Below are 27,446 nucleotides of genomic sequence, written 5' to 3'. Positions count from 1 at the left end.
TCTAGTAAGTAAGGCTGCAGAAAGTAAGAAAAGTTTACCAAAAACACTGGGAATACTATGATCTTCTTAGGAGAACTATTAATATCAAAGACTTTCACAGAGAGAGGGGATAATAAGTGACCATAAAAGAAAATCTACTTTTATGAGTGAGAGCAAGTTACTGATTTTAAAAGTCATGAAGGTGTCTCACTTAAATAGCATCTCACTGATAGTTTCATTAAATTATGGCATATGCCCATTTAGTTAAATCACTAAAGGTGAACAAAGAAAAAAGGGAGGAAATGTGAAAATGGAAGCAAATATTGAGTTTGTCTTCCTGGTTCTTGTAGACGTCAATCCTTACATATCTGTGTCCAAAAAATGTGTTCTCATTTGAAAAGTATCTTCCTTTATTCCATATATGCTTTAAAGTATTTATTGATCAGAGAAAAAGGAAGGGAGGTAAAAAAAATGAAACAGATGTTGGTAACAGTTTTCTTCCAAGTTCTGATGGGCTTCGAATTTTAATTATCTATAAAAAAAAAAAAGCTTTCAATTTAAAGGTACCTTTTTCATTCTGAACCTTCTTTTATATGTAGATATATTGGATATTTGTCTTTTAATTACACTTACCTAATCATAGATTACAATTAAAAACATGTTTTCTTAATATCAATAACTGATTAGAAATAATAATGAATAATGTTGAAGTAAATCATGTCATCATGAATATAGCTATCAAATTATATAGCTTTTCAAATGTGCTGATACATAAAAATTGTACTTTTCATTTTCTGTGATACAAGTTACTCTATTTCCACAGACATATAGAAAGTAACACAGGTAACTACAAATAACGATTTGAAATTATATTTGTAATAAATAAAATTTAAATTTAATCAGTTGTTTATTTCCTTAAACAAACAAAATTACATACGTGGCTTCAATTTCAGTTCTCCACCTGGCCCTGCTGGAGGAGTTTCTTGTTGTAATTTTTTTTGTTCCATCTGCTGTACAACCTAGTGAGTGGAAAAGAACATTTTAAAACTAAGTTTTGTTTTATTTTTTCTTATCTATAACCTTTGACAAAGCCCAACAAACTAATTGAAAACTGATTTCTAAAATGAGATATTCCAGCTCTAAAATTCAGACTAATATTCAATAAAGCAGTCCTAAAATAGTAAAATTTAAAATGTTATAGCTTCTAATATATTGAAATAATCTATTTCAAAAACATAGGCTTTTAACAAAAAGCCGAAAATCCTTTTTAACGTCACAATCCTACAAAACACCACCTGGTGATATTCCAGTTTCTGAGCTTCAAGTTGGTCATGCTGACGTTGTAGCTCTTCCTTCTGTTTCTGAAGCTCATCTGCCTTTTTCTTTAGTTCATTTTCTTGTAAAGAGATAAGATTTTCATACTCTTTTAGCTCTTCCTCTGTGAATAACTGCTGCTGATCCAATGTCTTAAAGGAAAAAAAAAAAAGAGAAAAAATAATCTTACAAGTACAACAGGAAGGTCAGATTCAGTTTTAAAGTTCTATGATAAGCAATGTATAAAAGAATATCTAGTGTATTTAACTTATTAAACTTTTGGGGCAAAAAAGAAGGGGACTCAAGAAAATAGGTATTTATGCACTCATTTCAGCAAAAGAGAAAAGAATTGTAACAGGGTGGTCCCCAGGAAAGGGGGCCAGGAACCTCCCCCTTTCCTGGGGACCACCCTGTTACAATAGGACTTACAAGTTTGGTTACAAGGGAGAGAGCTGGGTTGAAAGGACAAAGAATGTGGGAAAGAAAATGATACTCTTCTGAAGGCACATTTTTGGAAAGATTTGATTTTTGGAAAAGCACCAGTTGAATACAAACCAAAGCAAATAAAATAACCCACAGAAACTGGGATGGGGCAGGCTAACTGAAGAAATTTTTTATCACAATGCATAATTTAAGTATCTGCCTCTGTATGGTAGAAATATAGGTAGCTTCTAATTTACTTCTCTAAATGTATCTATATTTCTAATTTTCAAGAATGAACATTTTATATTTAGAAACAGAGCAATTTCTAACAGACTTCTAATTATATGCAATGTGATTACAAATAAGAGATCAATTATTTTATAGTGACATTATTTTATAGTAGCATTTCATATGAAAAGCCAAGACAATAATGCAACCATAATGTGAAATAAAAGTTAAAGGTAGAACAGACTGATGTCAAATTACCTCCCAGCTATCTGGCTCTAAGAATTCCTTTTTTTCTGTTGCTCTCATAAACTCATCCAGAGTCACCAGTCGGTCTTTGTTAGCATCAACCTGATTAAAGGAAAATGAATATGTAAAATAAAGTAACTCTTTCTCATGAAACTATCCTCTAATAGATGCTACTACATTGACATTCAGCAAGAGCTAGCCTAACACCCACAGAAATTGAGATGGAACACTCAATTGTACTGGAATCAGAAAATAGATATTTTTCTCATCTATATAATTCCAATTTAAAAATACAGTGAGATATGTATACATCTGATACCCCAAAGTTTCAGTTTGCTGATCTGACTGGTTAGTCTAGTATTTGCCTCCTCCCTTACCACACCATGTATAATCCCTCTTGAGGCCAAGTGCTTGGTCAGGAAAAATAATCTTCCAGAAAAAAACTGTTTTGGTCAAAAGTACAGGAATTTAAGTTAAAATCCTCTGAACATTTTTCCTTAAAGATGACTAACTAAGCCAAAACTAAAGTAGACAACCTCTCCAAATCCTCTTCAACGGTGCTTGTAGATGCAGGCAAATTCAATTACAAAGGTGACATCTACAATGGCCAGAGAAATTTATTTGATACAGGGATTCCAGCAGTCAGCAGAGATCCCAATTCATCATTAACAGCTCAAATATCAGTGAAAATCACTGAAGCAAAACATAGGTTTTAGTTACCCTTAGTTAGATCAGAGTTTTCAGTGTAGTGATGTGAACAAGAAATAAATATCTATCGTTATAAATTATTAAGGTACTGGGTTTTTTAAATTTTCTTAACTAAAAATAACATAGCATTTAAAACATCAAATATTGCACTACAGTATTTCTTGACTTCTAAAGAATATTTTAGAGCTGATATGCAGGGGCATCTTGAGTTTTTAAAATATTTTGAAATAGTTACAAATTGTTTTATTTATACTAAGTGAATATACTAAATACTATGGATCAAAAATGCAAAATCCAATTAAATACCTATTCTGTGTATTTATTTTTCATCTTATGGCAAGATTTACTGTAAGAGACTTGGACAATCAATAGATATAACATGGGGCCTCCCGGTGGCGCAGCGGTTGAGCGCTGGGTTGCGAAGCTGCCCGCTGCCTCTGCAGCGCCGGTTCGATCCCCGGCTGTTCCCCGGCCACCGGAGAAGGGTCCCACATGGCGCGCAGACCTCTCCTGCCGCCAGCTGCTCCCCTCAGCAGTGTACTTCGGTCCTTCTGCCTGCTCTGCTCCCCGCTCTGGCTCTGGTGAATTCTCTCACCCTCCCGTGCTTCTGACTGTACCCAGTGCTTGTATAAATAAATAAAATAAATCTTTAAAAAAAGAAAAAAAAATAGATATAACATGTAATCTTAAACTTTGAAAACCTACCTCATTCATTACATGTTCCCTCATTCTAAGTCTTTCTTCCTCCATTTCTACCATATCATCTTCTTCGTTTTTGGGGTCATATACTTTTTCCAACTAAAAAGAAAATTTTAAAACCAACATAAAAAGAAAGGAAGATGACAGAAGGAAAAAAGAAAGCAAAAACAATGAATACTTGATAAACTCAGTTACCTCTTTAGTAAACAGGGCTTCTAATTCTTGTTCATCCAGGAAGCCATCATTATTGACATCTAAAGTTTAAATATTATAAATGAAAAAACTTATCTTAATGCCTTAGAAAATAAATCAATAAATAAAAATACAAATGTTTACAGATGGTTTGCAAAACTAGTACTGACATGAAGCATTACAAAAAAATGTTTTTTTATGAAGTCTCAGTTCAGTCCAACTGATAACATGCACTACTCAATGCATAATTCATAACAGTTTCTATAAAAAACCATGACTAATTTCCCCCCAAATATAAAGCTTCATCTATCTAGCAATATATGACACTAAAAGTAAGTTTTAATATTATAGCATAAAGATATAACTGAGTCATAGAAATACCTTCATTTTACAGAGAAACTTGCAAAAAATCACATAATAACTCAACAGTAAAAACAGGTATAAAGACACAGCTACTGACCCTAAGATATTTCATCCTGCGGATCAGTATGCAATAAAGACTGCTTTAGTACCCTACAGAAAAACTTAAAAAATTTGCTATCAGTAGGACAATAGAAAACTGTCTTTTAATAGATGTTACTACATAAACAATTTTGTCAGATATCAGGAATAGACTGTAATTTTTCAAACAGCAGTTGTAAATATTAATATTTGCATCAAATTTATTACCATGTAATTTGAAAAATGTCTTGGGGTCAAAGTCATTAGGATCCAAACCATCGGCCTCTTCCCATACCTCTTTCAGTTGGTCTTTGCTTCCCTGTGAATCAATTTTTAAAAACACTCAAAATGTAATATACATACATATAATACTTATATACATATACCAAAATTAAATACGTTTGATGAACATGGCAGAATTAAGAATTAATATTTAAGTACTAATAATTTGATGACAAAACTCTACTCTCTAGTACAAAAGAAAAAGTCTTCAACTAGTCATAAAGTCATAATTCTTACTGGATGATTGACTTTGGGATGATTTTCATGTTTTTTCTTCATTTCTTCAAATTTCAATTCTTCTTCTTTTCTCTTTTCTTCATTAAGTGTTTTCAAATACTCCCTCCTTTCATGTTCCTTCATCATTTCATATTTTTTAAATTCTTCATGTCGAGTTTTGTCATAGTGTTCCAGATCACTTGTAGCCTATAATCCATAATTAAATAAAAAGATGTGTTTCAAGAATATAAGTAAAGCCGTTCTAAAGAGCACCTGCACCCTATGTTTATAGCAGCACTGTTTACAATAGCTAAGCTTTGGAAACAACCCAAATGCCCAAAAATAGATGACTGGATCAAGAAGATGTGGTACATATACACCATGGAATATTACTCAGCAATCAAAAAAGATAAACACATGCAATTTGCAGCAACATGGATGGTGCTGGAAGGGATCATGCTCAGCGAAATAAGCCAAAAGAAAAAGAAAAATACTGGATGGTCTCACTCATAGCAGGAATCTAGAAAACTTAAATAAGGGACCAGGAAAATGAATATAAGAAAGTGAAAATCAAAATCAACAAACAACTATGAACCAGAGACACTCTATGGGGGGTGCGGAGCGGGGAGGGGAGGGATTGGGGTCAAAATAAGGGGGTTGCAATTGTATGGGGAATATAAAAATAAAATTTATTTAAAAAAAAGGAATGCCATTCTTACATGTAGCAGACTCTAATATAAGGTAGTATAAGAGGAGCAAAATACACTGGACTCCTCTTTTAAAATTCTACCATTTTATTTTAGTCATATTTACTACCAAGAATGTAGGCATTCCAAGAAACTAAAAAGTTAGGAAGTTCCTCATAAACATTATAAATTTGGAAAACAACAAAGAAAAAACTGTATCAAATTAGTACAGAAACTAGGATGATTTCTAACCACAATATAAGAGATCTGCAAACTCAGAGAACACTAGAAACAGAGACCCAACCACAGAGGCAGAGGTTAGGAAGGAGAACTGGATAAAGATAGCCAAATTTCAGCAATAAGATAAATGAGTAGTAGGGATGTAATGGACAACATGATGACTATAGTTAACACCACTATATGGGATATTTGAAAGTTGTTAAGAAAGTAGACTCTAGGATTCGCAATACAAGGACATTTTTTTTTCTTTTTCTTTTTTTATTTTTGTATGTATCTATATGAGATGATGGGCACTAATTAAACTCATTGTGTTAGTCATTTCACAGTATACACATATGTCAGGTCATCATACGATATACCTTAAACTTAGGTGATCACAGAGGACTGTGATCAAATAGGTTAGTATTTCTCTAGCAAAATCTATGAATAGTCACATTAAGTAGGCTAAATGAAAACTACAAATAACCTTACTGTAATTCAAACCAGGTAATTCAGCTTTTATAGCTTCTTTTTTTATTATTTATTTATTTATGTATTTATTTGTTTGTTTGTTTGTACATGCACTGGGTACAGTCAGAAGCGCGGGAGGGTGAGAGAATTCACCAGAGCCAGAGCAGGGAGCAGAGCAGGCAGAAGGACCAAAGTACACTGCTGAGGAGAGCAGTGGGCGGCAGGGGAGGTCTGCACGCCATGTGGGACCTTCCTCCGGTGGCCGGGGAGCAGCCAGGGATCGAACCAGCACTGCAGAGGCCGCGGACAGCTTCGCAACCCAGCGCTCAACCGCTGCACCACCGGGGAGGCCCTTTATAGCTTCTTTTTAAAAAAATTTGTTAAGGAATTACAGACCTATATGTCTATATGATCTGCCAACAGTAAGGGATAAGCTATCTCTCTTTAAAGACATTCTAGAGGGCCTCCCCGGTGGTGCAGTGGTTGAGCACTGGGTTGTGAAGCTGCCCACAGCCTCTGCAGCGCCGGTTCGATCCCCGGCTGCTCCCCGGCCACCCACTGCTCCCCTCAGCAGTGTACTTCGGTCCTTCTGCCTGCTCTGTTCCCTGCTCTGGCTCGGTGAATTCTCTCACCCTCCCATGCTTCTGACTGTACCCAGTGTTTGTATAAATAAATAAATAAATCTTTTTTTAAAATAAATAAATAAATAAATAAAGACATTCTAGAGAATATATAAAATTTGTATTACCACTTCATTGTATTTACTCATCAAACTACAAAACCTCAAAGACAACATTTTTTGGAATTATTCTCACCGCTTTTATTAGCATATCTAAATCTGTAGATTCAAACTTGTCAGGATTCATGTGGTTTAGGTGATCAAATTGTTTTAGAAGAGCTTGATGGTCTATGCCTGTATCTGAAAGAAAATGAGAAAGCTCTAAATGATTAATTATTAAAAGCTAGAAACAATAGAAAGTATATATAAGAATAAGCATTTGTATTTACAGCTATAGAATTTTGTAAGAAAATTTAAAATTTTAGTTAGGTTCATATTTTCTTTGAGAATATTACACACATTGTCATGCTAGGAAAAGGCAAAACCCTTAGATTTAAAATGAAATAAAATTTAATATGCAATTTTAATGCTATTTCTAGAAAAATTTGTTAATTATGAACATAACTAATAGTAAAAATGTTTTTATTATAGGTAAACTACCAAATTTCCTACTTAGGTAGATAAACTCTAATTTATTGCCCTCATCAAAAGTCTAAGTAGAATTTCTAAAATGAATTGCTCTAAAATTTATATGGAAGAATTTTTTTGTATGTTGCGCTAATGAATCTTTAATAGAACAATAAAAATCTAATTCAAGTTCATTCATTTGAATGATAACTTATTTTTAGAGAAACATCACTTGTTTTTCTTTATTAAAAAAAGTTTTTAAAAACAAGCTACAGTTGATTATAGTTGAATGGGTGAAGCGATTCTGTGATATGAGTTGTATTACAGAAGTGAGCAAAATAGGCATGGGAGCTTTTGTGGTTAGAAGTTAAGTTCTCACTTAGGGGAAAGAAATATACAATATGGAACAATGGAAGGCAAAGAAAAAAACCTATCAAAATGGATGATAATTAGCACTGTCTATGTAAACTTATGATTTACAAAATATGTACATGTATATGTACGCATGTTTTCCCCCCGTATATGCATGTGTGTGCATCAATTATAACAAATGCATCAGTCTGGTAGAAGAGGTTGGTAATCCAGAAGCTATGCTCCATGTAGGACCAAAATGTCTATGAGAATTGGTGTATTTTTCCTTCATTTGTGCTGTGCACCTTATATAGTTCTAAAAAAAAAAGTCTTACTTGCAAAAAATACAAGTTTCAAAGATTTATTTCAATTTATCATTTGTCCTTTCACCTTATGATTTCTTTTGTCACACCATAATATTTTCTTATTATTTCTATTCATATGATGATTTATAATATCAGATATTCTATTAGTGAGTCAATTGTACTATTAAATAAATCCACTTCCTATGTATATATAGTATTCTGCTGACATACAGTAATTTTGGTTTGGAAATTAATACATAAAAAGAACTAGGAAGACTTCCCTTTTTTCTGTGCTATGGAATAGTGTAAATACCATCAACAATTTGCTCTTTAATTGTTTAATTGAATTTCCTTTATATTGTCTGAGCATGGAAGTGTAACTTTGTAGGGCTACCTCTCAGACAACTTTGCTATTTCATCAATGGAAATTATTCTAATTAGATCTTCTCTGTGCTTTCTTGAGGTTTGTTTTCATGTTACTTTTCCTCTTTTAAATCAGTTGATTAATTCACTACTTTTCATTCTTCATTTAATTTGGAATATTTGAGGCTAGCTTAATTTTTTTGAATGATGTGAATATATTGGTTTATTCAAAAAATTAAATTAAAAAATCAGAGATGTCAAATCAATACTAACATTCAATTTTCACTAAAGAACATGCTAAATGTAAACTGATGTCAACAACCAAGTATTGAAATTTTCCTGTATTTTCTATATCACTTACCTTGAAGGGAATCCAATTTAGCTTTAATCAGCATTCTTAACCTTGACACCTCTTGTCTCTTTAGTTCATCAAGTTTTGTCCTCACATGGTGACTTACTAAATCAAGCTCTTTGCTTAACCTCCCACTCTGTTAACAAAATTAATAAATTAGTTTTATCTCTTACATTGTATCTTTTACCAGATATAGTGTAGTAAAAGTAATTATAATAAAGTGGCAATAAGTATTTTAACGAATTTAGATAAATTTGATATTGATATTGAGATTCCATTTTAATTCTAAAATCAAGATGTCTAAAAACTGTATAATTTAGAAAAATATAATTAAAGCACAAAGAAGAAACTCAAAAATAACTTGAACTGTAAAATATTGTAGCCACTATGGAAAACAATTTGGCAATTCCTCAAAAAGTCAAGTGCAGAGTTACCATATGATCTAGCAATTCCATTCCTAGGTATACACCTAAAGAATTAAATTTTATGTTCACATAAAAACTATACATGGATATTCATAGCAGTATCATTCACACTAACTAAAAAAGTAGAAATAACTTAAATGTCCATCATAAAACAAATAAATTTAGATAAAATAAATTTAGAATATCCGTATTTTGGAATATTATTCATCTAAAAAAAGGAATGCATGTGTTGATACATTCCACAACACAATAGACTTTGAAAACACTATGTTAAGCCTGACACAAAAGGTCACGTTACATCATTCTGTATATATGAAATGTTCAAAAGAGGCAAAGCCATAGAGTTTAGACCCATAAAACAGTTTAGGGGTTGCCAGGAGCTGAGGAAAGGGGGGAATTAGGGAGTGATTACTTAATGGGCACAGGATTTCCTTTTTGGGGAGTAATGAAATTGTTTTAAAATTAGATAATGGTGGTAGCTGCATACCTGGTTGTGCTAAAAGTCATTGAATTGTATGTTAAGGAATTATATGTTAAAGAGAATTATACTTCAATAATTTTTTAAATATTTTATTTTATATAATTCTTACATCATTTTTCATCTTTACTTCAGTAATTTTTTAAAAGTGATTTGGCCTCTTTTTAAACTTTAGTCATTGGAAATAAATTTTCAAAATTCATCTTTTCCAGTGGTTTCCTTTGATTATATATTTCATAGATGAGTAACTAGATACATTTTCCAAGGTTTAAGAAACAAAATAGCTAGTGGCTTACTTTCTCTTGTTTATTAATACATTTGCAATCACAAATTGTGAGATTAATTAGAAACCAAGCAGACAAACCTTTTAGGACTGAGTCGGAGGCCTGCTGAGGAAGGTAAAGAAAAGAAACCTCACAAGAGAAACCAAGACTGAATGTTCGAGAGGGAGAAGGAGAACTATGAGAACATGCTGTGACAGAATAAAAAAGAACAGTGTATTTCAAGAGAACGGCCAGGTAGAACAGTGGTTCTCAAACTTGTCCCCAGTGGAAGCATTAGCATCAACTGGGTGCTTTAGAAATGAGTCCATAGACTCACTGACTTAGAAAGTCTGGAGGTGGGGCTCAGAAATCTGTGTTTTAACAAGCCATAAAATCTGTGGCCCCCTGTGATAAAGACATTAGAAAGAATAAAAATTGTTTGCTGACATCCTTCATGAAGGCACATTCTGTGAAGCAGTGTGGGCAAAATGATAATCAGCAGTGCTTGGGACATGAAGAACTGTAGTATGATTTTCCTTTCAAAATGCTTCAAAGGCTGGAAAGAAAAGGACAAATTCCAATAACCCCCCCCCCATTTTTTTACTGTAACAAGAGTCTTTGCTAGACTATTTGTAATGATTCTTTTGGGTTTTTTGCCTATTTTTTCTCATTTCTTTTTCATTGAATAGCAGTTTGACTTACATTTTGTCTACCACCTCCCACCCCACACTGATTTCAGAGAGAATAGAAATTGATTGTGAAATAAGACAGTTATAAAAGTATTCTCTACACCAAACCAGGAAGTGGATTGTCTTTTTTCCCTGTATTTCTTGACATATATCTCTCATTATCCACAGTTTCTATGTTATCCCCAAATAATGCTCTTAATCCTAATTTAAATAGATAAGATATCGAAAATTCTACAATAAATATCATTCACCCCAAGAAACTGGTTCCACAATTCAGAAAAATTAATGACAAAATGCTGTTCCCTCTCCCCCAGAACAATTCGTAGCCTCTGAGAGGAGAGTCATGGACTGAAAACACAGTAATTGCTAAGACCTGATGTTACTAGGTCCTTTAAAGAGACCCACACTGAGGACAGAGATTAAAATAAGGCTGCTTGATCCGGAAAGATTCCTTCAAAGTTCTGATTCTGATTCTAGAAACAGTTCATAGAAATTTTGAGAAAATTTAAAATGAATAAATAAAGAAAAATGATGCAAGCAAACAAAAATATTTGGAAAGTTTAAACTTAAATTACTGGAATTTTTTTTTTACTTGCTGACTCTAAAATATACACAATGAAATGGATTGATAGCCCAAGGATGGGCATTAAAAAAAAAGAATCTCTCACATCAGATCTTTACAGCTTCCTTTCTTTAGAATGAGTACTAAGAGATGTTTAGGGTTACAATTATGTCTATCAGGACAGAGGCAGATGGTTAAACCTCCCCTACTAGCGTAAGATATGGCCCATTAACTCTTATAATAGTTGATCTGCACCTGATTAAAACACTAGAAGCTAATCTGTTCTACACCTCTGAATAGCTTCCTACTATCCTCACATCATGATACACAATCCCCGCGGCCCCTACATCTAGCCCCTATGCCCATCTCATGTTTTAGCCACTCAGCCTCCACTTCCCACTCATTTCCAGCAAGTTACTACATTCATTTTTTCAATTTATCTCTTATAGCTGGATATCCTTGCACCTCAGCCTATCATGCTTCCTAGCCTCTGTCCTTTTCTCAGTCACGTCTTTAAGCACCGGCATAACCTCTGCAGAGAAGGACAACTTCCCACTTTCTCCCACAGGTGGAATTATGTGACCATCATCTGCATTTCCAAAATATATTATTATATACTTATCACACATATATCATAACAATCTAGTTCTGATTATTATTCTCCTTTGAGGGCTCTTTAAGGGCTTGGGTGGAGTTTCGTCTTTGTATACCCATTAGTTAACTCAGTACCTGTCATGCTCAGATGTCTGTTAAATAATTATTTGATTGCATTTACCTTTATTTCCTCTATGTCTGCTTTCTGGAGTTTTTCTCTGAAATGATCATCTGTTTCCAGCACATCAATCACTTGCTTGAGATATTCATCATAATAAAGTCCAGTTTCCTTCAAGTTAAGAAAAAGATAATAATGCTCCTTTAAGTTTTTTTTTTTTTTAAATAGAGACATGTTTTATTTATTTATTTGTTTGTTTGTTTGTTTGTTTTGTTTATACATGCACTGGGTACAGTCAGAAGCGCGGGAGGGTGAGAGAATTCACCAGAGTCAGAGCGGGGAGCAGAGCAGGCAGAAGGACAGAAGTACACTGCTGAGGGGAGCAGCGGGCGGCAGGAGAGGTCTGCGCGCCATGTGGGACCCTCCTCAGGTGGCCGGGGAGCAGCCGGGGATCGAACCGGCGCCACAGAGGCCGCGGGCAGCTTTGCAACCCAGCGCTCAACCGCTGTGCCACCGGGGAGGCCCTCCTTTAAGTTTTTTTTTTTCTTTCCTGCATCTAAAGATCTCAATCCCTAAAAAAATATTTCTAGCAAAATGGTTTTTAGACATATCTACTTTGAGAATCTGGACAAAGTTAAAAAGTTGTATTTCTCAAATGAAGAGCTGTATGTCAAGAACTGAAATCATGTATTACTATTAATATAAAGGTAGATTTTCTATATGCATTTAGATAATAAAGACTTAACCAATAATATTAATTGATTTTTCCCATTATCACCCGTATGTTTTCATTGCTATGTGTCTCTCTTTTGATTATAACACAATGTTTTCTTAGCTGGTTAGCTCCACATTGGACAGGTATTATGATTAATTCTTTTATGTATTATCTAAAATACAAATTACATTAAATAATCATTGTCCATTATTGTTTAAAATATGTTTATCCTGGGCCTCCCTGGTGGCGCAAGGGGTTAAGCACTGCACTATGAAGCAATCCGCAGTCTGTGCGGCACATATTCTATCCCCCGCCGGCCAGGGAGCAACCCACATAGCGCAGCAGATCTCTCCTGACTTGCCCGCTGCTCCTTTCAGTAGTGTACTTTACCGTTAATCTGCCTGTTCTGTTCCCCACTCTGTTCCTGGTGAATCCTCACTCCCCTCATCTCTGGCTATACCCCAGCTCTTGTATGCATAAATAAGTAAATCTTTAAAAAAATAAAATAAAATATGCTTATCAAATACTCTTATCACTGTCATATCAGAAGTAGTTGCTAAATATCCAACTTTAGAAATAAGAAATATTGGCCATTTCTTAGTTAAAATTCTTCCCACAGAACTATCACCATCATGTTACTTACTGGCGATTGCACCTTGGCGCTGTCCACAGGTTGAGTATTTTTCACTTTTGTCTTGTCTATGTCTATAGGCACAGCTTCAAGAGCAGTAAGAAGACATGAAACCAAGAGGAAACAATATTGTAGTAGCATGGTCCTCCACCTTGTCTAAAATAAAGGTATAATTATAGTAACGTCCTGAAAAGATGTTCTCAATTTATATATATTTTATATATATACATTATATATATATTCTTAATGCCACCTTGATAATATATTTAATCTCAGGAAGTTTAAGACACAATATTTGAAGGGGTAAAAATTGATAACTTATCAAAAATAATGCTTGAAGTAGATCATTAGCCCACCCATCTGTTCCTACAGATAAAGAATTTTTTAAAAAGGCACTAAAAATCAGGAAAGTTCTTAAGTTAAAATTGAAAAAAAAAAACCAGGGATACAAAATTTTAAAGTTTAAACTTATATAGTATGAAAATATCTGGTTAATAGCTTCAAAATAAAAAGCAATGAGGGGCTCAATATTCTTAAAAAATAAGTAGCTCAGGTTTAGGAAAGAGATAAGTAGGAAAAAACTCAATTAAAATACTAGAGAACCAAATACTTCAGAATATAAAACTTGGTTTAGGTTCAACCTAATTTAGAATATATGAATATAAGAATGTATGACTATAAACTCTATGAATATAAGTTGCTTAAAAGAGATCAATATATATAGGTATCAATATATATAGATACAAATATTCTCTCAACCTTATTTTTATCATAACCAACAGTGATTTGCTAAAATTCTTCTCGATCAATAAGTTTTCAAATAAATACATCAGTAAAATATCAACAAATGCGATTGAAATAAAAGAGCAACTACTGCTGCCCCATAATATTACTCAAATTTTTCTTATTCTATTTGAATATTTTCAGTCCATAGAAGTCTTAGTGGCTTGAACAATCTACTACAAGAATTAGAATGAGTAAAATTGATTATAGGTATGTATGTGTGTGTGTGTGTGTGTGTGTGTGTGTGTGTGTGTGTGTGTGTGTGTATAGAAAGAGAGAGAGAGATTCATTAAGTCTACTAGATGGGGCGGGGAATCTCTCTCTCCCTCTTTCTCTCTCTCTGAAAGAGGAGAAGGAGGTCCCATGGCCTAGGCTTAAGGACAGTGGGTGTTTTTGGTGAGGGGTAGGGGGTAGTGTGATAACATACATTTAAGGAGGTATGACCCTATTCCTCTAAACCATATACAGTGTTGTAAATCAACATCACTTCAACAAATAAATTAAATAAATAAACAAATATAAGAATCTCCCCATAGACTCCTGCACGCTGTATTCACACTTTATCTTGTGTTCCCTAGGCCCGCCTCCTCCCACCATAAAACACACATACACAGTTGATAAACTCTTCTATCTCAATTGGCAGCTAGCCCACATATTTTGAAACATGCTTTTTTAATACTGTCTACCTTTACTTCACTATATAATAGAAGCCTGAGATTAATGAAAGTGTCTGTAGTCAAATCCCATTCTGGAAGTGGAATTCCTTTATCAATTTGCCACTTCTGCTCTCACTTTCTTCTGCCAAGTCTATCTACCATAAATAAGAAGTCAAGTCAAGAGAGGAATGTGTTTGTATATATGAACGTGTGTGTGTGTGTGTGTGTGTCTCCTGACAACATCTTAGTGATAAAGTGACAAAAAGTCTCTAGGCATCTATTCTAAAACACTGGCTAAACTTATGGTTCATAAACATTTCATTTACTCCAGGATTATTATAAGAAACAATAGAAAATAACTGAGTGTTCACTACGTACCAAGGAGTATGCTAAAGTCTTTTTAAAAAAAATTAACTCATTTAATATAAATTACAAATTACAATAGCCCTATGAAATAAACATTATTATCACATGTCAAAGTATAGAAAATGGACACATTATTAATTAAAAAAATTGATCTGGGGCACAGAGCATTAAGTTTTAGAGTCAGTGTTCAGACAAAAGAGGGACTGACTCCAAAGCCTTTGTCTGCTTTTAGGCAGTGGTTCTAAAGTGCAATCCCTGGACCAGCAGAGACTGGGGAGGTGGAGGAAGTACAAAATCTGTTTTATAACAGGCCCTATGTGATTCTGATTCTTGAAAACAGACTGTGTCTCTACAAGGAGAGATTAAGAGAATGCTAATCTCAAAAGTACATTTAAATCCTCAAAGTAAAGAAAAATGGGTGTGTTATACCTAAGAAGAGTAAGGAAAAGATAAATTTCGGCCCACATTCTGATTCTAGTCACACCCTCACTTGCTATGTGATCACAGGTCAGTCAACTCATTCCTTCAGTTTTCTCATTTTTAAAAATAATACATCTTTTATTATTTTTTTTAATAAGCCTGTCACCAAAGGACAAATATGGTATGATTCTATTTATAGGAATTATAGAATAGTTTTACTCATTAGCAGAAAGTAGAATGGTGGTTTCTAGGGGCTAGGAGCTAGGAAGAAATGGGCACGTTTTTAATTTTGCAAGATGAAAAGAGTTCTGAGGGTGGCAGAACAACAATATGATTTTACTTAATGCCACTGAGCTGTATATATAATGGTTAAGGTGATAAATTTTCTTCCAATTTTATTGATATAATTGAATTGTATTAAAGATATATGATATATATGACATATCATTATGTAACAATGATGTGGTTTGTGTATATATTGCAAAATGATTATTACAGAAAATTATCATAGATGGTAAATTTTATGGCTATTTTACCACCAAAAAACCCCAAAAAACTAGCGCCTGTGTTCAAATTGGCCTTCCAAAATCATGACTTTGCTGCCTTTTGTCTCTAAGTCTCTACCATTCCTAACTATACCCAGCTTCCTTGGACTGTGCCTGGCACTTTATACATATGCTACCATCACCCAGTCCCAGGAGATAGGGCTTCATTACAAGAGATCCTGGGATCCCTCCTCCATTCTACACTCTCATAACCCTGCAGCCTAAATACGGAGAACCACAACCTTTCACTAAGAAACCTGGAAAAATTTCAGCTTTTTCACCAACCCTAGTGGTTGGGAATGATGGTCAGAGGAGAAGGCCTGAAGCAAAGGTGTAACATTTACCTACCCATGTAGTGCACTGACACAGCATGAAAGAGGCTCCAGCATTTGCTGAGGGCCTGGAATAGCCTCTGTGGCTGTCACCTGTGGTTTTTTTTTTTTTTTTTTTAATAATAAATTTTATTTTTATATTCCCCATACAATTGCAGCCCCCCCATTCTGACCCCAATCCCTCCCCTCCCACCCCCGGCCCCCTAAAAGTGTCTCTGGTTCGTAGTTTTTTGTTGATTTTGATTTTCACTTTCTTATAGTTATTCGTTTTCCTGGTCCCTTATTTAAGTTTTCTAGATTCCTGCTATGAGTGAGACCATCCGGTATTTTTCTTTTTCTTTTTGGCTTATTCGCTGAGCATGATCCCTTCCAGTGCCATCCATGTTGCTGCAAATTGCATGTGTTTATCTTTTTTGAATGCTGAATAATATTCCATGGTATATATGTACCACATCTTCTTGATCCAGTCATCTATTTTTGGGCATTTGGGTTGTTTCCAAAGCTTAGCTATTGTAAACAGTAAAAATAATACATTTTTTAAAGGAGGATTTAACTAATTATCAGTATTCTTCAAGGTCTTAAATTCCATTATCAGTTTTTTCTTTTGAATGAAGTATAGATCTTTTCTACTATATTATCAAAAATACTAATACAGGGCCTCCCAGGTGGCGCAGCGGTTGAGCGCTGGGTTGCGAGGCTGCCCGCGGCTGCAGTGCCGGTTCGATCCCCGGCTGCTCCCCGGCCACCAGAGGAGAGTCCCACATGGCGCGCAGACCTCTCCTGCTGCCCGCTGCTCCCCTCAGCAGTGTACTTCGGTCCTTCTGCCTGTTCTGCTCCCCGCTCTGACTCTGGTGAATTCTCTCACCCTCCCGCGCTTCTGACTGTACCCAGTGCATGTATAAACAAAACAAACAAACAAACAAACAAAATAAATAAATAAACATGCCTCTATTAAAAAAGAAATACTAATACAATTTTTATAATCACACCAATTATATGAAATGGCTATGTGACTTATAAATGCCTTTATACCAGATATTGCTTATTCAGTAAACTTAAAATTACATTGGTAGAGCAAATAGAAAATCAGAGTGTTGAGATACAAAATGATCACAAAAATCAACTATTGGAGAAAGTTCTCTAGAAACAAATAAACAAAATGTGGTAAAACCAGAAAGCTTCATACTTGAGATACAGGATGTGAGACATTATGCCCTCTGATCATTATGGACCTCGCTTCTGAAGAAGGAGAAACAAAGTTCCTCCTCGATTTTTTTTTAATTTATTTTTTTTTATAGAGGCATTTTTTTTTATTTATTTGTTTGTTTGTTTTGTTTATACAAGTACTGGGTACAGTCAGAGGCGCGGGAGGGTGAGAGAATTCACCAGGGCCAGAGTGGGGAGCAGAGCAGGCAGAAGGACAGAAGTACACTGCTGAGGAGAGCAGCGGGCGGCAGGAGAGGACTGCGCGCCATATGGGACCCTCAGCCAGAGGCCGGGGAGCAGCCGGGGATCGAACCGGCGCCGCAGAGGCCACAGGTAGCTTCGCAACCCAGCGCTCAACCGCCGCACCACCGGGGAGGCCCCCTCCTCGATTTTAAATTTAGAGATAGACAAACTTGCATTTCATTTAAACTGGATTTGTTTTTACCTTTTGCAGGAAGGAGATAAGGAATTGTGACTGCTAATTCAAAACCAAAAGCAATTTCACTTTTTGTTAATTTTAGAGGATAAGGACTGAGATTGTTTAAGGAGAAGCTTGTTTGTTTCAAAATAAAATGTAATGATTGATTTATAATAAATACAGCAGGATGCAGGACATATATATTATGTAATTCTATTTATATCAAACATCTAGAATAAGCAAATCCATACAGAAAGAAAGCAAATTAGTGGTCGCTTAAGGGTGGGGAGAAACCAGACAAAGGGTTAGAAAAAAGACAAAACTTGCAAACTGATCAAAGATCTGAGCATACAGCAGGGCAGGAGGAGGGAGAGGGGTCAAAACAGGAGGGAAGAGCACAAGGGACTGTGGTGACAGTTCACAGGTGCTGTGGTGATAGGAGAATTATGGGCAAATACCTGAGGGGAGAAATCAAATATTGTACAAAAATGAACAAAGATGTAAGAAAATAAAAATTAAATAAATATTAAATGGCTAAGAAAGGTCAGAGAGGAAAAAAATTAATAAAATGTATAACATGTACTATAAAAAAAAGAAAAGTCTATTGTCTTGTAATGACAGCCTCACAAAATGAGTGTCAGAGGCTTGGAAGTAAAGTTCAGGCAAAGGGATTGGAAAAAATTAGGAGAAGAAAGTCACCCTTAGTCTCCAAAGTAGAGAGAACAATGCTGTGTGGGAAAACACAGACAATGACAACTTTGAATCAAGAAAGGTTTCAAAAGACTCAGACTGTGAATCTAAAGAAGGCAGAAGAATACCTTTACCAATTTATTTCACTTTCAATTTCTTTATGTATGCACAAAAATGATATGAGAAAATCTATGCTATATCTAAGTGAATCTAAAAAAGCACTTTCAGTAAACATATTATAAATGATAAAGCACAAATGTGATAGCTTAATGGGCAGTATTTTTTCTATCTGGCTATAGTGGCATCTTACTATCAATGGAAATGTTCTAGCACACCAGTGTCAAGTAATGACACAAAAAAATCTCTTTAAATACAAAACAGGGGCCTTCCTGATGGTTCAAGGGATTAAGCACCGCACTACGAAGCAATCTGCAGCCTCTGCAGCACGAATTCGATCCCTGGCCGGCCAAGGAGCAAACCACATGGCAAGACCTACCTCTCCTGTCTCACCCGCTGCTCCCCTCAGCAGTGTATTTCAGTCTGCCTGTTTTGTACCCCACTCTGGTGAATCTGTACCCCAATCTGTCTCTGGTAAATCCTCTCACCCTCTGCATCTCTGGCCTGTATCCAGCTCTTGTATGCATAAATAAATAAATCTTTAAAATAAATAAATACTAAAATACTGTCAAATATGTTAGAGAAAGGTCTACAGATTTTCATGAACTGGATAATAGGCAAATATCCATACAAAGGAAGGAGAGATGAATGACAGGAGGGGTAATGGGAAGAAGAGAGACTACCTACTTTTCTTCCATTATCAAGTCAGTAAGAATGGCCTCCATTCTTTTATCACCCTCTTCTTCCATAAGAAGAATAGAGACCTAAAGAGGAGACACTGGGCTGAACTAGGCTGACATATTAGGCTGGTCCAAACCAGGAGAGGTTGATTTTTATTCTAAAGTAGGATGATGTGAAAATCTAACTCAGACAGTGATCTCAAAACAGTATGGGCAGCACTGATCCTAAGGGTGCCCAAGCCTCAGGCAAAACTACAAAGTTCTTCTTAAACCTCTCCTAGCATTCCATACATACCAAATAAATTCCCTAAATTTCCAAGTTCAAAAACAAAGCTGCTCTCTCTTCCCCTCTCAACCAAATTATAATTCCCATTCTTCTACAAAGTCAGATTTCTTAACTATTGATTCATACCAGCATTATCCAGATTAAGGCCAAAGTGTGTGTGTGTGTGTGTGTGTGTGTGTGTGTGTGTGTGTGTGTGTGTGAGAGAGAGAGAGAGAGAGAGAGAGAGAGAGAGAGAGAGAGAGAGAGAGAAAGTTTCCTATTTTGATTAACCACCTGGAAGTTGTTAAAATGGTCATGGGTTTAAGGTGTGTAGAGTACAGAAAACTGAAATTAGTTTGTCTTTCTTTCCTTATAATAATCTATATTTTTCCCCATTTATCTTTTTCTCCCTTCCTCAACCCTCTACTTTTACACCTCTTCCTTTTCAATTTAAGACTGAATTGAGGGCCTCCCTGGTAAGCACCGCACTATGAAGCAATCCACAGCCTCTGCAGCACGAGTTAGATCCCCAGCTGGCCATGGAGCAACCCACATAGCAAGGCAGACCTCTCCTGTCTCGCCCGCTGCTCCCCTCAGCAGTGTATTTCAGTCAGTCTGCCTATTCTGTTCCCTGCTGTCTCTGGTGGATCCACTCACCCCCCACATCTCTGGCCTGTACCCCAGCTCTTGTATGCATAAATAAATAAATCTTTTTTTTTAAAAAAAAGACTGAATTGAAAGATGTTTTCTTTAACCGATTGCATTTATTTAATTAATTTTATGATAAAATTTAACAAATATTTATTAAATATGCTGGATACAAAGGTAAGAGACATAGAAGTGGTCCCTACCCTCACAGGACTTTCAGTCTGCTATGTATATTAAATAAACAATTACAATTTTTAAAAAGCCACTTATAAAACTATGGGTAGCATGATTGCTTTTCTATTAATGACAAAAATTTAAATGCACTAAAATGGTGTTTAGCCAGTAGATAGTTTCATTGTCAGATGACTTATAATGCTAAACATCTCTTAGAAATAATACCAGGCTGGGGGCCTCCCTGGTGGCGCGAGGGGTTAAGACACAATCTATGAAGCTGTCCGCAACCACTGCAGCACAAGTTCAATCCCCAGCCAGGGAGATATCCACATGGTGCAGCAGACCTCTTCTGACTCACCTGCTGCTCCCCTCAGCAGTGGATTTCAGTCAATCTGCCTGTTCTGTTCCCCACTCTGTCTCTGGTGAATCCCCTCACCACCACCACCCCCCACCTCTGTCCTGTGCCCCAACTCTTGTATGCATAAATAAATAAATCTTTAAAAAAAAGAAATAATATTACACATAAGTTCTACACACATAAGTTCCTGACTTTTATTTATTTGAGGTCAGTGATTCCAGACTGGTAAAAAGCACTAGTAGCAAAAGACTTACTGTATTGTGTGGCTGATACAAAGAAAAACGTAATGCCCTGCAAAAACACAAATATACTCTGTAGAAATAAAATCTTAATTTGCTCCTAATCTACTTGCTAAAATCCATGAGACTGACTGAATTCTTAGATTCTTCCCCACCTCAATTTCTATCCCTTGAGTTTTTTTATCTTTTCTCAAAAGTTTATTTCAATTCACTTTCTTTGCAGAGCTAGCGGCATCTAAATCATATAAAATTACAACTATAGGGTATATTTTTATAATATGTATAAAGAAAAGTGTGGGGCCTCCCCAGTGGCACAGCGGTTGAGCGCTGGGTTGCGAAGCTGCCCGCAGCCTCTGCAGCGCTGGTTCGATCCCCGGCTGCTCCCCGGCCACCGGAGGAGGGTCCCACATGGCGCGCAGACCTCTCCTGCTGCGCCCGCTGCTCCCCTCAACAGTGTACTTCGGTCCTTCTGCCTGCTCTGCTCCCTGCTCTGGCTCTGGTGAATTCTCTCACCCTCCTGCGCTTCTGACTGTACCCAGTGCATGTATAAACAAACAAACAAACAAATAAATAAATAAATAAAATACATGTCTCTTTAAAAAAAAAAAAAAAGTTTTATAAAAAAAAAAAAGAAAAGTGTGGAAGGAGATAAGTTAACCAAGGGCTAGTAGTTAAGTAAGAGGAAATTTCAAGATAGGGAACAGTTAGGCGGTTAAAAAAAAAAAAAACCACAAAACTTTTAATTACTAAAGGCGAAAGTATGTTTCTTGAACCACTACTAAACTTAAATGTATATTGAGGTAAATTACACTTTTAACATAAAGTGTTTGCTTCCTAATGATTTATTATGTGATAACTTTGGGGTAACTTATCTCTTTTCTTTTTAGTACCTTGCACACAGCAAGGGGCTCAAAAAATGTTGGTTATTTTTTAATGCATAAAATGTATAAGAAATATCTATTGAGTGTTTATAGGCAATTTTTTAAAGTAACCAGAACAAATACATAATGATGGCAGAAAGCCTTCCAGAATGCATCCAGGGATAAAAGTAAAAAGAGGGCTCATTTCAGCAGACATCTACTAGAACCGCAATAACAGAAACTAAAGATTAGCATGGCCCCTGGGCAAGAATGACACACATATTCGTGAAGTGTTCTATATTCTTAAAAATTCAAAAAAGGGGGCCTCCCTGGTGGCGCGGCGGTTGAGCGCTGGGTTGCAAAGCTGCCCGCAGCCTCTGCAGCGCCAGTTCGATCCCCGGCCACCAGAGAAGGGTTCCACATGGCGCGCAGACCTCTCCTGCCGCCAGCTGCTCCCCTCAGCAGTGTACTTCGGTCCTTCTGCCTGCTCTGCTCCCCGCTCTGGCTCTGGTGAATTCTCTCACCCTCCCATGCTTCTGACTGTAGCCAGTGCTTGTATAAATAAATAAAAATAAATCTTTTAAAAAAAATTCAAAAAAGGAAAAAAGAAACACTTTTTGTATTGGGTGAAAGTTATTTCTTTCTGGAGAAAATCATTTTAAAGATCTGCCATGGCAAATTACTGAAGCTTCTAAAAGTGGTTATCAATAGCTATATGTCTCAGAGGTCCCTACTGCGGAAGATACTTCTATTTTCTTGCCAATATCCAAATCTTCCCAACCTCCTGCGTAACAAAGGCCAATTTAATTCAGGGCAGCCTCACATCCAGCTATGTTTTCCTGCTCCCTTTGTATCCTGAGTTTTGGTTCAGGAAGTCTCCATAAAAGGAGAAGACACATCCTTTCTTTGCTTTTACCTCGCTGCCTGAACTTGGCTGTGATGGTTGGAGCTCTGGCAGCTTTCTTAGATTATATGCACCAGGCTCACACCTTAAGATATCATATCAAACAACTGGAAAAAAATATAGGTTCCTGATAACTTTATGAAGCTACTATACTTATCCTAAACTGCCTACTTGAAGAATAACTTTACAGGAGAAAATAAGTATTGTGTGCTTAAGATTCCATTAAATCTGTTCTTATTTTTTGTCCTCCCTCCTTTTTTTTTTTTTTGCGATCAAATGCAATCTTAACTGATCACTCACCTTCAGACAGGTAAAGAATTTTTATCACCGTTTTATAGATGAGGTAACTTACATCCAAAGCAGTAGGATGACGTGAGCAAAATCAAGTTAATGAGGATATGGGTCTTGATTCCTAATGCTTCTTCACAAAAACAGACTCTTAATAGGTTCTAGATGTTAAAAAGGGAAATAAAGGCACATTAAACATCAATATAAATTTACCTTTATTGCAGTGATAACAAAACATGATATATACATTTGTCACATAAAAGTTCTATGATATGGAAGACTAAATTAAATCATCTTCCAGTGTGGAGAAGAGAGAAATATTAAATAAACAGACGCAAAAACCAGAATAAACAAAGATATGAATCTGTTGTGCCATTTTACTACAGAGTTCCCCTTCTAAAAACTAAAAATAATTCCAACTGAAAGCTTACTTTGCTCAGCAATGAGACTTCAAGATAGCAGGTATGTTTTCCCATATGTTTTATGTTTTCCCATAAATCCTTAACTGGAATTTTTCTTTACTCTTACCACCACTTTAAAAAATTAACTCTTGCCCCACTATCAGTCAGAGAGATCAGGTATTTAGTGAAACAACTCAAATTCTTTTTTGAAACCTCATTCCCTAACTGTAAAGGACAAGGCAGTTAGCTCATATGCAAACTCACTGGTAAACATAATTATTTCTAAGTAATCTGTAAAAAAAAAAAAGGCAAATATAGTATCTTTAAATTTTAATAATACATATTTCTTCCTTATGATCTTTTAGCATAAAATCACCCAAACAGGAAAGTGATCATATGCTTGTAATATGTTGGAGAGACATATGACTTTTATTAACACAGCACAATCAAAAATAAACAACAGATGAATCCTAATTGCTCCCATTCACTGGCAAGTTGCTTGCCTCTCTGAGCCTGGGTTTTCCTACCTATAAAATTAAGCTAATATTTCTTCATAGATTTTTGATTAGCTGAAAATAAGAATGAATACAATGTAACTAATATAGTGCATGGCAGGAGTAAATACTCTTTAAATATTAATGCCTTCCTGTCTTAAAAATGAAATAGCCAATGAAATTATGAAAATCGGTTTTGTAAATACACAATTATAAAACTTAAAAGGTGAGAAGCCAGTCTGGCAAATAACCTTTAAATGATATTTTTGACAGGTCACATTAGAGCTCTTCTCTGAACATTGCAATAGCAGTTGTAGGCCAAAGAAAAAAATACATCCAATAAAAGAGAAATAATCTCTTCCTCCTTGGCCTTAAAAGAGTTTTTTGCAAGAGCCCAGGTTTCTTTCTCTAAAGCACTGCCTTGAGCCAGGAAACTTGTGTTACGTCTTCTTAATGTCAGTGTCATAATTCTAACAATGAGAGTTAGTGGGGAAAGAGAACAAGAAATGGCTTCTGAGGTTTTTCATTGGCGTCAGTGACAAGGGCAACAGGTAACCTGGTGCTAAACTCCATTTTTCCCTTTGAAAATGAGAGTCATGGGGAAATTGAGATCAAAATATAGTATCAGCTGTATGACCAGATGATATGAACTCCCTTTATCAAAAGTATAGATCTTTGTGCCTCTACTGGTCACATCTATTGAAAAGGACACCAAAAAAAGTCATTAAATTACCTGTTCTCTCTATCTTAATCAGTTACAGTGTCCTTGATAGTAGCTTTATAAAAAACAGATACTGCTGCTCATCTGTCTTATCAACAAATTTATTAAAGTCACATCTTCATTATTTACACACACCATACTTGCGATAAGTAAAATACACATTTCGAAAAAATAAAAGCATGCAAATGCTATCTCAATTTCTATGAGGTGGCTTTAAAAGTTTTTTAATCAGTACATTCTAAAACCATTCAGAAATAATTTCAGGCAGGGTTTGGTTCAGACCCTACATTTATAAAAGGTCATAAAGCACAAGAACATTCACTGACTTGGCTAAGAGCATTTGGCAGAGTCAAGATTGATATTTGGCCATCAAATTCTAATTAAGTATACTTTCCATCATATCATATCTTTTTAAATTTCAGATTGAAAGTCATTAAAGTGATTGAAGCTTTCCCTTGAATAAATTATTTTAAATTGTCAGAAGCCTGTTTTTTAGAGTCTACAAACTAATAGCATGCGTTAAACATAAAAATAATAAATTTTCCTTTTTCTAAACCTTCAGTTATTTAGAAATAGTTAATTATCTATCATTCTAAATATAGTCAACTCAATTACTTATGACACCTAAAAGATTATCTAATTTAAGGATTATTTGCAATGCATTTTAACATTCTACACTTGATTCCCCCAAATACCCAACACTTAAACAGGTATTTTGCACATCTCAGTCATCAAAAGTTCCTTAGAAAGTGAAAAGTATTTTAAATATTATTCTTAATATCGTAAACTTAGTTTAGTATGTTTATAGAGATACATGACAAATCTTAAAACAAAAAGATTCTGGTATTGTTCACCCTATTAATATACATATTAATCTCCATAATTGGTAACTAGTGTTTTGGAAGTTACCTTCATTGTCTTACTTGTAAATTTCATTTTAACTATTATTTATCACAAACCAACTTGGCGCAAACCATGCTGAAAGGGTAGATTCATAATGTGAAATATGAACAGGATTTCAGGAGGTTATAGGAAAGTAAGCAGAATATGGACTCAACCCTTTCAAGATGTGTAAAACTAGGATAAATGGAGAATAGCATGAAGCACAAGAAGTTGGAAATGAATATTTCACTCACAGTAGAAACTTGCACCAGATTATTGAGAATTTAAAGACTAAGCTAAGAAATAGAATTTTCCATGTTCACCCTATTAAAGAAAGTGATAATACCTGAGACTTCATTCCTAATTCTAAACTTCCACTTTTTAAAAAAGTATTCAACCCTATTAACTTGGGATATTTGTTGAAACATATGTTGCATTTGTTCAAGTTTTAGAAAACAAGAATTCCACTCAACTTAGATAACGGTGAATCCTGAGGCAATTTATAAAAGGGTGGTGGTGGCAAGATGCAAAAGTCTGGATATCTAGAATCCTAAATCTAGAACATTCAGGTTCTGATTCAAGGATTGTTCTGAATGTTCTGATTCAAGGATTTAATTATTCAGTAGAATTCAGTAGAATTCAATTATTCAGTAGAAAGACTTTAAGAAACAAATCATTTAAATAGATTGTGAAAGAAGTTAGAGGTTATCTGATCCAAATCTATTAACCCCTAGTCATATTACTTTTAACTATTTCCTTAAAGAAACTGTCTCATCAATTATTTCAGTTCTTTAAATTCTTATAGGGAAAGTTCACAAATTTTCAAATAAGATTTACTAGCAGAAACAATTAATTGCATTGAACCTCCTTGTCCACTCCTTTTTAAAAAAAAGTCAAGGTAATATATGGTTTGGTGTCCATATTTATCCATGCATTTAATAAAAGGGTTAGGTGGCAGTGCTGACTTATTCAGTTGTGTAAAATTTACTGTCCAATTTGGGAGAATAGCAGATACTTTGAGAATTTCATGAGGTTTTCTATGGCCCAGAAATCAGAATAAAGGTTGGAAGGTTTATGTAGCAGGTGCAACTAGGAAATACCATCTTTCTCATATATTGAAACTGAAAAGGCTCATCTCACACCACATGATTTCTGTCACTGAAGAGAAAACAATACCACAACTAGAAGGAACTTTCTCCTCTCCCAAGTGTCAGGGGTTGTGAGGTTTAACAGAACCGTAGAAGAGCAGGATTCCCTGGCCTAGCTTTGCTCTCCGGCGGGTGGTAGTGAGCATCAGCCAAGATTTGGTGGGTATACTATGGCACCAGTAGGCACCTCCCTTGCCCATCAACCTGCCAAGACCCGACTGGAACCAGCTGGGGTTTTGGTCCTGCTTCCAACCTACCTCCTCCTGCTCTCGATCAAGAACCTGCTACCCTCATCTACCCCCCCCCCAAAAAAAGCCTGGGTGTCCTGCAGGGAGTGGAGCAGAAGAAGGAACCCTGCGCCCCAGGCTCCAGCTTGAAACCCCTTCCCACGCGCGCGCGCCCACTGTGCGGCCCCAGCCACCGTCACTGCCCGGTCAGGGCAAGCGACGGCCAGACCCTTCTCTGGGGACCCGCTCCACCCTCCCGCCGTGGGGTTCCGCACCCCCCAGGAAGCCACTGGCCTTACCTAGCAGGTTCTCCGCGCGCGAGACTCCGCCTGCTGAACGCATACAGCGCACGGACTGGTCCCTCCAGCTCTGGGCCCGCGGCTTGCACTGTACCTCTGCCCACCGCGCGCTCCCGCCTTCTCGCTGCCATAGCGACAGCCCCCGCCCCCGGGCGGCCGCTGATTGGTCCGTCCAGGATCGCCGAAGGC

The 27,446-nt window shown here is 35.9% G+C and overlaps 1 protein-coding gene and 1 non-coding gene across 3 annotated transcripts; one reads left to right on the top strand and one right to left on the bottom strand.

Moving 5' to 3' along the window:
- Window positions 1–6: 6 nt before the first annotated feature.
- NUCB2 (nucleobindin 2) lies at window positions 7–27,373 on the bottom strand. 2 transcript variants are annotated; one of them, XM_037522719.2, is made up of 14 exons: window positions 27,258–27,373; window positions 23,098–23,246; window positions 13,149–13,292; window positions 11,854–11,961; window positions 8,671–8,797; window positions 6,920–7,023; window positions 4,750–4,935; window positions 4,459–4,549; window positions 3,793–3,851; window positions 3,604–3,696; window positions 2,203–2,292; window positions 1,275–1,445; window positions 917–998; window positions 7–511 (listed from the first exon to the last, which is right to left on the bottom strand). In XM_037522719.2, the coding sequence occupies exons 3-14, from the start codon at window positions 13,275–13,277 to the stop codon at window positions 504–506; spliced, it is 1,248 nt and encodes a 415-aa protein (XP_037378616.1). In that variant the 5' UTR covers window positions 13,278–13,292; window positions 23,098–23,246; window positions 27,258–27,373; the 3' UTR covers window positions 7–503. The 2 variants fall into 2 exon arrangements, with proteins under 2 accessions (XP_037378616.1, XP_037378618.1); XM_037522721.2 differs by having other exon boundaries at window positions 23,150–23,246.
- LOC119256410 (U6 spliceosomal RNA) lies at window positions 22,092–22,198 on the top strand. Its single transcript, XR_005127749.1, has one exon. It is a non-coding gene; the product is annotated as a U6 spliceosomal RNA (small nuclear RNA).
- Window positions 27,374–27,446: the final 73 nt, after the last annotated feature.

Source organism: Talpa occidentalis, unplaced genomic scaffold (assembly GCF_014898055.3).
Source record: "Talpa occidentalis isolate TD23 unplaced genomic scaffold, MPIMG_talOcc4v2.1 talOcc4.3, whole genome shotgun sequence".
Classification (NCBI taxonomy): Eukaryota; Metazoa; Chordata; class Mammalia; order Eulipotyphla; family Talpidae; genus Talpa; species Talpa occidentalis.
This window is presented reverse-complemented; position numbering and strand designations above follow the sequence as displayed.